Source organism: Onychomys torridus, chromosome 2, assembly GCF_903995425.1.
Source record: "Onychomys torridus chromosome 2, mOncTor1.1, whole genome shotgun sequence".
Classification (NCBI taxonomy): Eukaryota; Metazoa; Chordata; class Mammalia; order Rodentia; family Cricetidae; genus Onychomys; species Onychomys torridus.
The window spans coordinates 138,340,541-138,355,843 of record NC_050444.1 but is presented as its reverse complement, the minus strand read 5'-3'; the positions used below and the strand labels follow the sequence as shown (position 1 = coordinate 138,355,843).

General features: G+C 47.7%; 1 protein-coding gene and 1 long non-coding RNA gene across 4 annotated transcripts in view; one reads left to right on the top strand and one right to left on the bottom strand.

Moving 5' to 3' along the window:
* Positions 1 to 363: 363 nt before the first annotated feature.
* Mtf1 (metal regulatory transcription factor 1) overlaps positions 364 to 15,303 on the bottom strand; it is a 51,550-nt gene continuing 36,610 nt past the window's right edge. Inside the window, exons 8-11 of one of the 2 annotated variants that reach the window (XM_036179004.1) lie at positions 11,894 to 11,996; positions 10,859 to 11,457; positions 7,485 to 7,548; positions 364 to 5,674 (exon numbers count right to left, since the gene is read on the bottom strand). In XM_036179004.1, coding sequence (XP_036034897.1) covers positions 5,478 to 5,674; positions 7,485 to 7,548; positions 10,859 to 11,457; positions 11,894 to 11,996 — 963 coding nt within the window. In that variant the 3' untranslated portion in view covers positions 364 to 5,477. The remainder of the gene's footprint in view (positions 5,675 to 7,484; positions 7,549 to 10,858; positions 11,458 to 11,893; positions 11,997 to 15,303) is intronic. The other variant, XM_036179005.1, reaches the window with a different exon arrangement.
* On the top strand, positions 5,543 to 14,548 carry LOC118578250. 2 transcript variants are annotated; one of them, XR_004944240.1, is made up of 4 exons: positions 5,543 to 6,270; positions 10,132 to 10,562; positions 11,401 to 12,011; positions 14,352 to 14,548. It is a non-coding gene; the product is annotated as an uncharacterized LOC118578250 (long non-coding RNA). The 2 variants fall into 2 exon arrangements; XR_004944239.1 differs by lacking the exon at positions 14,352 to 14,548 and having other exon boundaries at positions 11,401 to 12,246.

Genomic DNA, 15,303 nt, shown 5'->3' with positions numbered 1-15,303 from the left:
CTCAGCCTGGGATGGCAACTTTGCAAGCGGCTGGGTTCACTCCCACGTCATCCTGGCTGAAGGCAGTACTGTGTTTGGAAATGTAGCCAACGAATACCCAGTCTTGAGTACTTGGATTCGGGCAGGCCAGCAGTGCTGGCCAGAGTGGTCTGGCCTTCTTTGGGGGTTCCAGGTGGTATTACTTGTTCATTTCATGCTTTGGGGGCTCTCAGTCCCACAAAACACTTCAGCAGAGTCTTGATTAAAAGGAAACCTGTAGACAACTGGTGACGGACCTTTCCTTTCTGTCCCTCCCTCCAAGACTTGATGGCTGGGGAGTTGGGAGAGAATGTCAACCAGGAACAAGGGTGGGAAGTAATGCACAGGTACTACCAGATTTAAATAAGCATTTAATTAAGATTTCATTAGTATTTAATATTGCTTTTTCAATTCCAAAAAGTTAAATTTTTACTTCATAGCAGATATTTTAAAGTACAATATTAAGTTTATACAAAATGAGCAATTAAGCAAACACCATTATTTCACATTCTTCAAAAATACAAATTCGTATTTATTCTTTTTTGGGTTTGGAAGTTTCTTCCTTTGGAAGTACTGAACCTGTAACGTTTCCATATCGCTCAGTGGAAGTCCGTTGTTCCCATGTTTTACATTTAAAATAAATTTGATACTTTTACATAATCCAAATAAAGTATTTGGGACTTAAAAACTTGTCACCAAGACCACTGGCCAATGATTAGTGTGTGTTAGAAAAGAGAATGGATGGCCTTTTCTGGCTAGGTCTGAGCCAGATAGCCAGAAAAGCCTGTGTCCAGCTACCCTCCCAAACTGGAACTAGGGGTGAGTTCACAAGAAAAGGGAACAGTTGCCTGGAACTCCGACCTCAGTGACATTTTCTCCAGAGCACAACAGAAGATGCAGACTGTTGGACCAACAGCACTTGGGAGGCCTGAGAACACAGAGGCCAGGGCAGACGAGCCTCTGACAGGGCACCACGAGGGCAATAAAGATACTGCAAAAACATCCTAGGTTTTGGTGGAAAAAAGTTTTACGAAAAAATGTCCTGTAAAAAAAAAAAAAAAGTAGAAACTGCATTGAGTTGAGAAAGTGACCTGACATTATCACTTATGTTTGGCCCAGTAGGCCACCACCAAGGGAGCAGTGCATGGTTTTTAAATCCCACTTCTAGAACAAGCTTGAACCACAATATACCTTGACAGATCCAGTAACCTGCATTTTTAGTGCAGACTGAGATGCCCTCTTGCCACCAGGAATAACAGTGAGAAATGCCCAGGCTAAAGATCGTCCTCCCCACAAGCAGGGGCATAAGAGATGAGACCTTTTTATCTTTGCCCCCAAGAATATGCCAGAAACAGGCCAAACAGATTGACCAATCAGAAACATGGATCATCTGGCTTTGTGGCTGAACCTCTTCCACCCCAAATAAGGGATGGACAGTTTCCCATCTATGTCGCAGCGGAACTACTTGCAAACTGCATCTGTGGAAATCTTGCTCTGGCTGAAGAAGTGTATTTAAAATGCCTCTAGTCTGCAGCTGGGAATTTAAGATTAGGTGGGACCCCATGAGGGAGGTTATAGCATCTTTATTACTGGATTTGATGAAGCCCGGCAGTCTGCTTTGAACCAACACAGGATGTGAGGAGAGCAGTACAGAAATGGTTTGTATTGCCCACTCCTTTCTTCCAACATATTTCTGATTTGGGGTGTTAAAAGAAAAAAAAAAAAAGCTATAAATGAGCAATAGCGGTGCATTGCTACAAATCAATAGTTTCAGCGACACTGGGGAAGTCGTTACCGTCAATGGATGTGATTACAAATATGAAAGTCTAGAAGGTGCCAGGTTTTTACCTGGGAACAGCCTGTCCCTTCCGGGAATCACTTTGTCATGGTGAGGAGGGGAAAGAGCAGGGGACAGAGAAGTGACAGAAGGGGGGCTCAACAGTCAGAAGAAAACAGCTGCAGCAGTTCCTCGGAGGGCCTGAGGGGCACCCGGGACACACAGGGAAGGCTTGCATAGATGAGCAGCTGCTGAGATGCAGATAGTGTTTCCCTGTGGACAGCTTCAGCACAGGGCTGAGGGAGCACAAACACAGGCTGGGCCAGGGCCACATGGGGTAAGACTGTCAAGCTACGCATAGATTGCACCGGGAAGTAAGTGCTTTTCTTCACACCTCAACTTTATTCTGAGCGAAAAATAAAACTGTGCAAAGTATATATACGTATATATATACACACACACAACAGAAATGCAGCAATTGGGTTAAAGATAAAGTAACCTAAAGTGCTTTTTATTTTATTATTTCTTTAATATACCAATATGAGGTTCTGCAAATTTGTCCCTCTGGACACATTCAGCATCATACAAAGCCTCAGGAAAACCTCATCTACCTCCATTACCCATCAGTCCACTGCCCTGGCTAGGAAAACCACCTTTTCCCATGTACTGACTCTCTGGAAGGGAAGGGAAGCCCCTTTGCCTTCTACCTAGAGAGGTCCCCACATCTCAAAGGCCTCTCCTGGGCACCGTACCATGATCTCCTAAACTGGAGCAGAAGTTGGTGAACGACACTACTGCAGTCACCAGACTTGTGCTGCCCCATGAGCTCGGCCAGACCCTGTCAAGGAGACTGAGCCACCTTCCTTCAGCCTTGCCCCCCTGTCTGGGAAGGGCCACACTTTTAAGGCAGTTTGGTGGGACCAAGATTGCCTGGCCACCTCCAGGACCACCAGCTCCTCTCTCCAGTCTTGTCGTGAAGCAGCCTCTTGGAAGGGGCTAACCTAGAGATGCCAGTGGTGGCCCAAGTATGGACTACAGGCTGACAATGGTGAAGGCTGCCACGGGAAGAGAAAAGGCTTAAATCCACCTGTCAGAAGTCTCTCTTCTTAGCCTTACCCTAAGTTCATTCCCCTGAGAAGCCACTCTCCATGAAGGTCTTTCTGGCTCTGGTTTAGCCGGGGGCTCCCTCCTCTCTGAGGTCCTTGGCATTAGAGGCTGGGCTTGCAGGAGGATGAGGGGAGAGCTGGACCAGCATGGGAGGAAAGCCTGTCTACCCTGTGGAATACACCCAGCCCTCCACAACTCCTGACTTTAAAGACATTCCTCAATTTCCAAAGGCTAGTTATATCTGAATCTTGTGTTCTACGGTCACACAAAGACAAATCTTAATTCCTTCAACTGGAAACACGTCTGCCTCAATACTGCTTAAATGCTTCTTCTACACCCCGCAACTGTGGAGAGTGAAAAGCCAAAGACTCAGGAAGGGACCATTAAGAGCACAGCCCTAGCTAACCAAGAAGCCATCTTTAAACCATTCAAACCTTTCACACATCCCCCTTGGGCTCCTGTTTCCTATGTCAGCTCCCAGCGAACCAGAATCCCAGGCTATCACCTTAGGGTATCATTCACTGCTCTCCTCAGAGGTTAGAAAGAAAACAGCAAGGGCCTGAGTGCGAAACTTCCTGTGGGTGCAAGTCCTAGAGACAGCTGAAGACCACCTGCACTCAAGCAGCTGCTTCCCCAAGGAGGTCTAACACTGTGCTAACAAAGGACTCTTCCTATCTTATGGATTTCTGCTGAGGCCTACGGTTGCCCAAATCTACCAGCCATTTGGGGAGAGGGCACGTAGAATGTCAATTAAGAAATCCATACTCCCAGTCAACTCCTAGAATGGGAAGTCCGCTGCACCCACTTCTCCCCATTACTGCTGCCATGACTCTCTTGGTCACTGACCCTAAATATCTTGCCTTTAGACACGAGTCTTCTAAAAGGACACCATCCTGGCTGGCTCTGAGGAAAGGCCCAGGCAGTGGCAGGGTCACCTACGCAGCTCTCTTGTCTTGTTTGGGCACTGGACCTTGTTCCTTGCAGGAGCCAGAGACCTTCAGACCCTGGGCCCAGCTAGCCACTGAGCTTCCCGAGCACCAATGGCCACACTAAACAGCCAAAGGACAGCAACTCTCATTCTCCTATGGATTGTACTTATATCTGAAGAGGCAGTAACCAGGAACCAAAGGCAGGCAGATGGATATAATTCTATACACTAATAAAAAAATCCTATAACACAACTTAATGAAACATTCCAAATGAGGTAACTGACTGCAAGCTTCAGGCTTTTTGGTGGAAGGGGAATTTTTTGTTTTACCCTGAGTAGAAGATCATCGTTTTAGTTTTTTTTATTCCTTTTTGTTTAGAAATCACATCCTTGTTTGCACTGTACTTGAGGCTATATGCAAAATCGAGATGTGAGGGATGGAGATGGGAGGAATAATCAAAAGCCTGGCTACCACTGGGTACCACCGGCTGCTTCATCCAACTCCCTTAGATCTGTACCTGCTCTGGAGAAGCAACCCTTCTGCTCTGAGGAATAGAACACCAGGAAAGGCAGCCAGACTCTGGCAACACAGGCCAGAAGCCTTGTGTACACTTGAGGATAAAATAGGGTACTTCCTCAGGACAGGTGCACTTCAAGCTCCCAGCCCTGACAAGCACTGAGAAATGGAAAGGCCAAGAAGGCAAAGGCTGTGGCTGTGCTGGAGCCAGCTCCGGCACGTTATCAACCTTGCTGTCAACAACTGCCTCGGCCCCGCACAACCACACCATCACTATGGCCAGGGGGCTTGAAGCTGCCCATTTGGATTGAGCAGGATACAGGACAGGCCCCTCTGTATCTACTACTCCAAGCTCCACAGAAACAAAGCGCCAACAACCAAACAATGCCCCCCTGTCTAGCTCACAACTCACACCTGCCCTTGCCACTACCCACTTCCACAGAAGCGGTGGTCTGGCCCTCCAGACAGGTGTGTTGCCTCAGATGAAAAAGACAGAGGAGCAACACCAGCACACTGAACTCTCCTGCCCAATCCACAGTGACCCCAGTGCAAATGATGGGCAGGACCAAATTGATGGAAACCACACCCTTTCATTTAGAACTTTTATGCATACCAGTAACCTTAATTTCCAAGTTCACATAACAATAAGCAAAAGTGACATACAGTGCAGCCAGACAGTTCACTTATAACTTAGCTTTTTTTTTTTTTTCTTTTTCTTTGTTTTCCTCCAAAGATCAGTTCCTTAAAATGGATGTTCCTGGGATATGAGTAAAGAAAATATGTCTGAAAGGTGAGGCTTTCAGATGGCAGATTTCTTCATCCTTCCAATTTCTGACCCCATGATGGCAGCATCACACCCGATACTTCCTGCTCACCCTGTTCCTGGAGGGGCGCGCACACAGGCCCTACCCCTGGCGATGCTGCTGGCCAGGCCCGTCTTCTCTACGCCTGCAGTAGTGCTTCACTGTGAACTGGACTAGACGGGTGTCCAGGCTCTGAAAGGACAGGAACTTTGACATATCCATGGCACTTAACATTTCAGAGGGTCTGAGGAGCCTCAGCCTGTCTGCTTTGCTCACAGGAAGAGGGTCCGGTGGAGGAGGATGAGGGGGGCAGAGGGAGGGAGAAGTCTAGGGCGGTAACTGAAGGCTGGGCCCGTCAGGAGGCTGGGGGTTCAGCTCTGGAGGGGGTGGGGAGGCACAGCCTTTTCTCCGGCTGGCTGCCCGCTCCTTTGCAGAGTCCCGGCAAGCACACTGGCACTGGCAGGCCTCCTCTTGTTTGATGATGATGACAGGAACGCTGAGGCCAATCTGCTGGACAGAGCTCCCTGTGAGAGAGGCGAGAGAGACCTGCTCTTCAGTTGGCCAGGAGCAGAGGCAAGATGGCTCGGGGAGTATGGTCTAGGGAGAACTGACTGCTGAGGAGCCAGGCGTGATAGGTGGGAAAGATGCCATGCTTTACACTGGACCAGGTTCTTCCTCAGGGAAAAAGCCTGTGACAGGTGTTCCCCCATCCCTTCCTTCTTAGAAGAGCCACCCACACCCGATGCACCCTGTCCCTCTCTGCTGCCCATCTGTGCAGGCCACAGCAAATGCCTTTCTTCTCATCTTCAGATTCTAGGCTCTCCCTTTTGCTTAAACTGGCGGGCAGACAGTGCTGTGCTTTGGAAGAATTACTCTCCTTTCAAGGTCTAGCTGACTCTCTCTGCTCTCTTCCTGCCCCGGGGGGTGTTCCCTTCAGGCTGCGCACATGACGAACCAGTGGCGGCCAGACTCAGCACCAGGCAAGTGCACACAGCACAGCAGCTGGCCTTCTGCAGCCCTCTCCACACTGCACAGGACCTGCTTTCTAAGGACCCCCAGCTCCTCAGGACCCTGTCTGACATATGGGAGATGTCAGCTGATCTCTTACACAGCCAGCCTGGTATGTGCACACATTCATATCCATCCTCATTTCACATTCGTGTGTATTATGTACACATATGGTCTGGACTTAGCCAGGTTCTGTGTACAACAGAACTGAAGGCTAGCAGGAGGACAAGGGGTGGGAACGAGGTGGTCAGAGAGCTCTCTTACAAGTTCATGTACAATCTTGGGGGAGTCAATGAATCTCTTTAGGCCCCAATTTTTTTTTTTTTTTTTTTCTTTTTGAGCTGAGGACTGAACCCAGGGCCTTGCGCTTGCTAGGCAAGCACTCTACCACTGAGCTAAATCCCCAACCCAAGGGCCCCAATTTTTTATTTGTTTTGTTTCTTGAAACATTTTCTCTGTGTAGCCCTGGCTCTCCTGGGACTCACTCTGTAGACCAGGCTATCCTGGAACTCACAGAGATTCACCTGCCTCTGCCTCTGCCTCTCAAGTGCTGGGATTAAAGACATGCGCCACCACTGCCTGGCTAGGCCCCACTTTTTATCTCTCCTTCCATTTACCTTTATTTCACCCACTTAATTATTTTAGTCAGCCTGCCACTGCAGGATTTTTACCAGCCTGGCCTAGAATTCACTACAGAGCCCAGGCTAACCTGGACCTGAAGTCTCTCAATCCTCTTGCCTTAGCCCCAAAGTACTACAGTACAGGCATGCACCCTCATGCTAGTTCTCGGTTGAACACATGAAGAGAAAAAGTTTCAAATGAAAGGTCTAGCTAGGGGACACAGCTCAGTGGTAGGAAGTTTGACTAACATGCATGAGCTTCTGGGTTCAAGCCTCAATACCAGCAAAAGAAGAAAAAAGAAAAAGAAAACAGCACTCAAATGAAAGGACCTTTCAGCTCTGCTGAGTCTCTGACCCAGATGCTGCTGCTGCTGCTGCTGCTGCTGCTGCTGCTTACTGTAATTAGAAAAGAGCCCCGTGAATTAACAACTGCCCTCTTTAGCATTAACTGTGATTTAACCTGTTTTCCCCTGGTTCCGCTTCCAAGCTGTCAAAGGGAAAGCACTCAGACGAGGTAAAGAATGGAGTCCACATTTTCACCAGCAGCACACTAGCTTCTGGTCGCCATGAGAACACAGGCTCCTCAGTAAACACTGGAATGTCAACTTCACTGAGGCTGCCTCCTGATTTTACCAAAACCTAAAAACTGAAGCAAGGACAGAGAGCCCGGAGGACTTTCTTTGAAAGCTAACATGGAATTACATACCTGTGCTACTGGCTACTGGTACTGCAGTGGTGAAATACACCTGCTCGACTTTCGATGCTTGCTGCTAAGGAAAACAAAACACAAACACAATAAAGTCACACTAACGGCCTCTCTAATATGGCCGCCATCCAAGGCTCCAAAGCCTCCCCAGTTGTCCTGGTCACCCAAGAAGATAGAAAACCCTCAGTGTTCTGGCATTTCTGTACTGAAGGGTGTTTTGTTTGTGCACTGATATGAGGTCACTGCACTGTTTGACATTCCATGCTGACATTATAGCTAGCTTTGTCCCCATTACTTGGCTGTCTCCCAGCTGCCTAGTTCAGTGGATTGTATTTGTCTGAAGACCCCCTCCAAGGTTGCTTTTCTCAAGTGACGGCCTTCTTAGAGGGAGTCCTGGACTAGCTTTGTCCATCCCAATTCTCTGTGAGAGCTGCAAAGTTCCTTTTTCCCCCGCTCAGGGTCTAGACTGACCACCCAGGACAGGCTAAGGCTATCTATGAGCATGCAGTACTCCGGGGCTCAGGAAAGTCCCGCTCTGGGTCTTGGATGGGCTACACCAGATTCATGTCCAGGCTCTGTCGCCTGCCAGGCAAGCGAATGGACTTTTTCCTTAGTTTTGTTTTGTCTTTTGAAACAAGCTCTAACTACGTAGCCCAGGCTAGCCATGAACCTGTGATCCACCTGCCTCCACCTCTCACACTGAGACTGTAGCCAGGTGACTTAAGTCATTAGGGCCTCAGTTTCCTGTTGAGGCTGAGATGATAACTGAAGGGCCACCCTCAGGCCTCTCAAGATAAATGAGGTGGTACATGAGAATACTCAGCTTAGAGCAGTCAGGACACATCAGCCTTTGTATTGTTCCTACGAAAACCATACATTGTGCAGAGGCAAACAGCACTCAGGAGGCTAAGACTAGAAGGTCAGGAGTTCAAGGCCAGCCTTGGCTGCATAGTGAGTTTGAGACCAGACCTAATGTAAGATACCCTCGTCTCAAAAACTAAAACAAGCAAAAAACCTGTACTAGAATCTCACTTTACTTCCTATTACATTAAAGGGTTTCTGGAGGTTGGAGAGATGGCTCAGCATTTGAGAGTAACTGGCTGCTCTTCCAGAGGACCAGGGTTCAATTGCCAGCACCCACATAGTAGCACAAAGTGGCATCTACTTGGCGTCTCTATCTCTAGTTCCAGGAAACCCAGTGCCCTCTTCTGGTCTCCACAGGCACTGCACACATGTGGTACACATACATGCAAGCAAAATATCCGTACACATAAGAGCACAAAAACTGGTCTATCTTAAAGGAGCTTTCTTTTTTTTAATCCTACTTTAAAACACAATAAAATGTGCTTCAATATGAGTCTGGGAAGAATTTTGATTTCTGGCTAAGATATAGATAGAACTATAAAACAAAATGGTAGGCTGAGGAATGAGTTCAGCAGTAGAGCACTTGCACAGGGTTAGGCCCTGACACATGAGGGTCTGGTCTTCCTCCACCACTCCTTTTCTCTTTACTTTTTATGGTGTGTGTGTGTGTGTGTGTGTGTGTGTGTGTGTGTGTGTGTGTGTGTGTGCATGTGTGTGTGTGTGTGTGTGTAGTTCTCTAGCCCATACCACCTGAGCAAAGGGATTACAGTTAAGAGGCCACACATAAATCTATGTAAATGATTCACAGGAAAAGAATGGCATTTGTTTTAACAGCTCCGCAAGAGCAAATTCAGGAAGCAATCAACTCTAAGCAGGCAGACTGGAAGAGAATACTGCAAAGGCGATTCCAAGGACTCTGCCCACCTCACTCGCAGGTGGCTGCCAGGCCATTTCTATACTGTCTTTCTAGTTTCTTTAAACCCATGCACAAATCTCCCTCTGTAGTCCCTGCTACTTCCCAGCCAGCTCCTAGCCATGGCTCGAGGCCCACTTGATCTGTGTGCCGGTGCAAGCCTCTGAGTGTGGGAGCTCAAGCGGCACCCAGCTCTGGGGACGACAGGCGGCCTGATTTCAAGACTCCACTTTGCCTTGGATGGACCAGTCACTCTATTATGACTTCAGAGGGCACCAGGCTAGCACATGGTGGACAGACAGACATACAGACAACACATTCATACACAAAAATTAAAAATAAAACTGAAAAACAAACAAACAAACAAAAACCCAAAAAACAAAAGTAAAAGAAGGCTGGCAAGGTAGTGGAGCCGGGCGCGGTGGCGCAGCCTCTAATCCAGCACTCGGGAGGCAGAGGCAGGAGGATCTCTGTGAGTTCCAGGCCAGCCTGGTCTACAGAGTGAGTTTCTGGACAGGCAGGCAGGGCTGTAGAGACCCTATCTAAAAACAAACAAACAAAAAATACAAAAAACCTTAGTAGGTCGAGACACCTGCCACCAAGAAATGTCTCCCACAAATTGTTCTCTGACTTCCACACACATGCCGTGAACACATGTGCCCCCTTCTCAACAATAAGCAAACATCCTAAAAGAGTCCACAGTCACCCCATTCATGTAAGAACTCAACAAAAGGGCTTTATTTTTTTTTTTTGCTTCTTTTCTGGTTATATCAGGCTCTTTGCCCATTGGTAAATATTAATATTTTGGTCTCTTGCCTTGAATGTACATCTTAAAATAAATCATGCTTTTCATTTCTCTGTATCCTCCAGCATAGAACCTGGCAAATACTAGGCTCTCACAACACACTGACATGGCAGCCAGGTGGTGCCCAGAGTCAAGACCAAATGCATTCTTAGAGAAGTCCTCTGGGGCCAGTGGTGTACTCAGTGGTGGATTATTAGCTCAGCATGTGTATGGCAATGGGTCTGATCCCTTGCACTGCAAAAAGAAAAGAAGAAAGAAAACAGATCTGCTTCCCTGACACATTCCTGGGCCTCTGGGGTCTGTTGACTGCTCTCCTGCACACGAGAGTCCAACCTTCAGATGTTACACACAAGTTGATGTGGTCTGCCAATGCTGAGCCAAATCACTGCCATCCTGGGACACATGCAGCCCATAGGCCACAGGCTGGGAGTGTCTGTGTGGCACTAGATGATGTGATTAGCTTTAGAAGAAATGTTCGTTCAGGCATCTTCACCAGGTAAACTATGTTGTTTGTCTTCATCTTTAACTTAGATACCAATCCACTCCCCTGGATCTGCAACACTTTACTGGGAGAAATAGCTACATGGATTCATGTTTCAAGTAGGCAAGCTAGCCATTTCCCCTCTGAAATGACAGAATGAAGGCTTGGGATGCACTCCATGGTAGAGCACTTGTCTAGCAAGTATGAAGGTTCAACCCCCATTACTACTAGAAAGAAGAAAGGAAGGAGGGAAGGGACATGTCCTTTGTAGACACTGCACCCCACTGAGTGTGATTCTGAGTGATACTTACAATTTGTTCTTGGTTTTGTGGGGAACTGGTGGCACCATTCAATAACCACTGTAAGTTCTGCTCTCCCATGACTAGGCTGGACTGCAGGATTGCCGTGTTGGGAGATGGGGTGATGGTTATGGTGGGATTATTAGTTAGGACAGAGTTGGCACCCAGGGGCAGAGTCTGGACCATAGCAGGCAGGGGCTCAGTAGTACTTTGTGGTGGGGCTGGTGCTGCCACGCCTGATGCCACTGCTGCTGCTGATGCAGGAGCCCCAGCAACAACAGAAAGTCCTGGTACGATGGTCTGGGGTGGCGCCTGGGGGTGTGGAAGAAACTCTTGATGATTAGCAGCAAACTGTGTGCTGTGGGGAGCAGGCACTTCTGGAGGTTGTAAGAGCGCAGGAGGGCTGCCAAATGCAGCTGGCTGGGAACCAGGCCCTAGGGAGGGAGCAGGTGGAGCAGCGGACGGAGCTGAGGCTGGTAGCAGAGGCTGGGGTGGCTCGGAGATACCAGGCTGCAGTACGAGTGGAAGAGATAAAGATGTTGCATTTCCTGCAGGTGGTGGAACATCACTGACTGACTCCGTGTCACCGTTCAAACTGTCAATCAAGGCAGCTGGCAAGGAAAAGAAGAAGAAATGTGCATCCACATCCCAAGCTTCATGGACACCACAAAAACACTTCACTGCTAGCTGGTCCAGCTTCCTGATCCAGCACACTTTATAAAGACGGGTACTAAAGGAAAATTAACTAGCATGAAAGTATCCTGTGCTGCTTCTGCAGAGAGAAGAGGCAAGCTTTCCGGCATGATTTGTCAGAAGACATCTGGCAGGGGAAGCAGTCTTGAACAGGCATTCCACTTCAGCAGTGTTGCCTACACGTCAGAAGCCTCATTTGTGGGTCCCACCCACTCATGAATGGGGCAGCACAAGGAGGGAGAAACGGCCACAGCTCCTGCTGTGCCTTTAAATCCAACAAGAGATTGCAAAGGAGACCTTCCCTATGCATCCCAGGGAGTTGGGGAAAAGATGGACTGACAGGTGAAAACATACCGGTCTGCAGAGGATCATCTTGAATTGCAGGGTCATCTGAATTCTGGAACATTGATTCAAAGATGATTGCTGGTGAAATTGTGCTGAGGTCCTGGTCCTGTGTCTGACAGGGAGAAAGGTGAGATGCGTCATCCTGAGAAAGTCTGCCCCTTGACTAACATAAACAAAGCAGGGGACCTAGAATGACCTTCTGATAGGATTCCTGATCCTCTCTCCCTTTTGTAGGGACTGGAGACTGAACACAGGGCCCTGCACACCTCAGGCAAGCATTGCACTCCCGAGCTACATCCCCAGTACCCATAGTTTTTTTGTTTTGAGACAGGGTCTCATTAAATTGCTCAAGCTGGTACTTATCTACTGTTGTGATCCTTGAGCACCAGAATCACAGGTGTGGACCATCATGGCCAGCATTATCTCCACCTCCTCAAAGGAACATGTGTTTCCCTGACACTGAGCCGTGAGGAATCAGCAGCTCTGACCTGCAAGTTGATGACCAGTTTTTGTATAAAGCTTCACTGGAATGCAGGCAGGCACTTGCACAGGGATGCTGTATTCACAACACACCAGCAGAGGCAAGGAGCTGCGACACACTATAGGGTCCGCAAAGCCTGAAATGTTTACTCTAGCATGTTTAAGTAGAGGGGGCTTGGGGATGGGATGGGGCTTGGAAGTGGGGCGCACCCTGGACCCATATGGTGCTAACGATCATCATAATTCTAGTTTGAAGAGTTTCAACACCCTTTTCCAGCTTCCATGGGCAATAGTCATACAGTGTGCAAGCAAAACACTCATGTACATAAAAATAAATCTAAATCTTATAAACCCTGTTTTAAAAAACCAAATCCTACATACAAATGAGATCATAGTCTGAATATTACTGCTATAATATGCCTCATGGAAACTCACGTTAATTGAGCCAAAATGATTCCTCTGTTAAAAAGAGAAAGAAACTCATGCTAGGGCTTAATTCCCACAAAGCTTAGGGAGTAGGGAGCAGATAAGGTCACCGTAGTGAGGTCTAACACTCAGTGCTACTGGCTTCATAAAAAGGAAAAAGGCCAGGCCTGGCAGCACAAGCCCTTAATCTAAGCAATTGGGAATCAAAGATGGGTGGATCTTTGTCAGTTCCACACTAGCCTGGTCTACATAGTGAGATCCAGGATAGCCGGTCTAAAAATACAGAAAAGATAGATATCAGGACATACACACTCAACCTGCCTGCCAAAAAGGCCACCACTAAAGCCAGGTGTGGCACACACTTGCCAAACCAGTATACGAAAGTCTGAGACAGGGAGATAGAAAGTCCAAGGCCAGCCCAAGTTCAAGGCTAGCCTGGGCTACATGTGGAGAATCCTGTGCCCCAAATAAAGGAGGTGGGTTAAGGGCTCAGTGTGTGATCTGTTTGTCAATGGATGCCTAGCCTTCCTAATCCCCACAAAATAAATGCATAAATATAAGCATGACAATAACAAAAGGCAGATTCAGTGGTGCATGTCTGTGACCCCAGCACTGGGCAGTCAGAGTCAGGATGATTCAGGATGATTCTGGAGCTTGCTGACCAGCTAATCTAGCCATAGTGGTGAGCTACAGGTTCAGTAAGAGATCCTGTCCCCGAGCCGGGCGGTGGTGGCACCCACCTTTAATCCCAGCACTCCGGAGGCAGAGGCAGGCGGATCTCTATGAGTTCAAATCTCGAAAAACCAAAAGAGAGAGAGAGAGAGAGAGAGAGAGAGAGAGAGAGAGAGAGAGATCCTGTCCCCAAAACCAAAGTGGAGAGTGACAGAGGAAGACACCTGATGATGACCTCTGGCCTCCACCAGCATGAGCACGACTATACACTTGCGCACACACACACACACACACACACACACACACACACACACACACACACACACCCTGCCCATCACAACTGTACACCTGCACACATAGGAGCACACATGCATCCACCCATCAACTTTGGGCTTCCAGAACTATGAGTCAAAGTAAATATCTCTTCTGTAAAACTTAGTCTGTGGTATTGTGTTATCAGCAACAGAAAACAGACTAAAATAATTCCCTGCAGTTTGCCCATTTTCTGTAGTAGTGACATAATATCTTTCAAGGTCATTACATAGTATCTATGGCATTCTAATATGTGCCATAGTGAGAAATCAAACCAACCTAAGAACCTCAGTGACAAAAAACAGTGAAAGCCTTATACTTAACAAAATGCCAGAGGTCAAAGACATTTAAAAATGAAAAGGTGGCACTGCAGAGATGGCCCAGTGGTTAAGGACACATTGCTCTTGCAGAGCTCAGTACCCAGTACCCATGTCTCACAACCACCTGGAACTCAAACTCCAGAGGAATCTCATGCTTCAGGCCTCTGTGGGTACCTGCACATACCTTGCCCACACAGACAAAATTTAACAAAATGAAAGGAAGCTACAATTCTGCTCACTGTCCACTTCCATTTCAGAATTCTACATGACAAAGAACCACAAAAGCCCAGGAAAGCATGGTGGCAGCAGGGTAGGCCCAGAATGCTCTGACACCCTGGAGCAGATGCACCTAAGTCATCTACAGACTTCGGTAAATCCCGGAACAGTGCAAGCCAGTTAAACCTCCAAAGTTCAAGTCAGGGTGAAAATACAGATTTTATGTGAACTGCAAATAAAAGAAATTGAAAGCATTCAGGCATGGTGGCTCTTGCCTATAACCGTAGGGTCCTAGAGACTGAGGATGAGTAGTCTGTTAAAGCTGGCCTGGACTCCAGGGTGAGGTATTGTCTCAAAAGAACAAATTTAAAAATGAGGGGGAAAAAAAAGTGGGAAGGAGGAAGACAAAGAGGGACCTTGGGGATGGGTCAGCGGATAAAGGGTAAAGGTGTTTGCCACACAAGTATGAAGACCTGAGTTTGAATACCCAGGAGACACAGAAAAGCTAGACAGAGCACATGAGCCTATGCAGTCCCAGCATTCCATAGCCAGAGAAATGGGAGACAGAATGCCCAGCTCAGAGCCCAGAGAGCCTGAGGGAAAACGGGCAGAGACTCTGCAGCCTCAAAAGAACAGGGAAGGTGAGGGCCAACATCTGGGACTATGCTGACTTTTGCACAATGTTTTCAATAACATGTGGAGGGAGGGGAATGGAGGGGGGAGGGAGGCAGAGAGAGTATGCACACTGTATAAGAAGGGTTTTATGGCTCATGCTTATAATTCCAGACAGAGACAGGACTGCTGTGAGTTTGAGGCCAGCATTGACTGACTATACAGCCAGATCTTATTTCAAAAGAAGACACTGTACTATAAATCAAAGTAAAACCTATCTTTGGGTGGGACTCTGTCCCAGCTGCCAGCTTATCATCTTCCAGATATTCTGCAACAACTCTGTTCATGGGACAGAGAGCTCAAGGGCTGCCTTGATGCTGG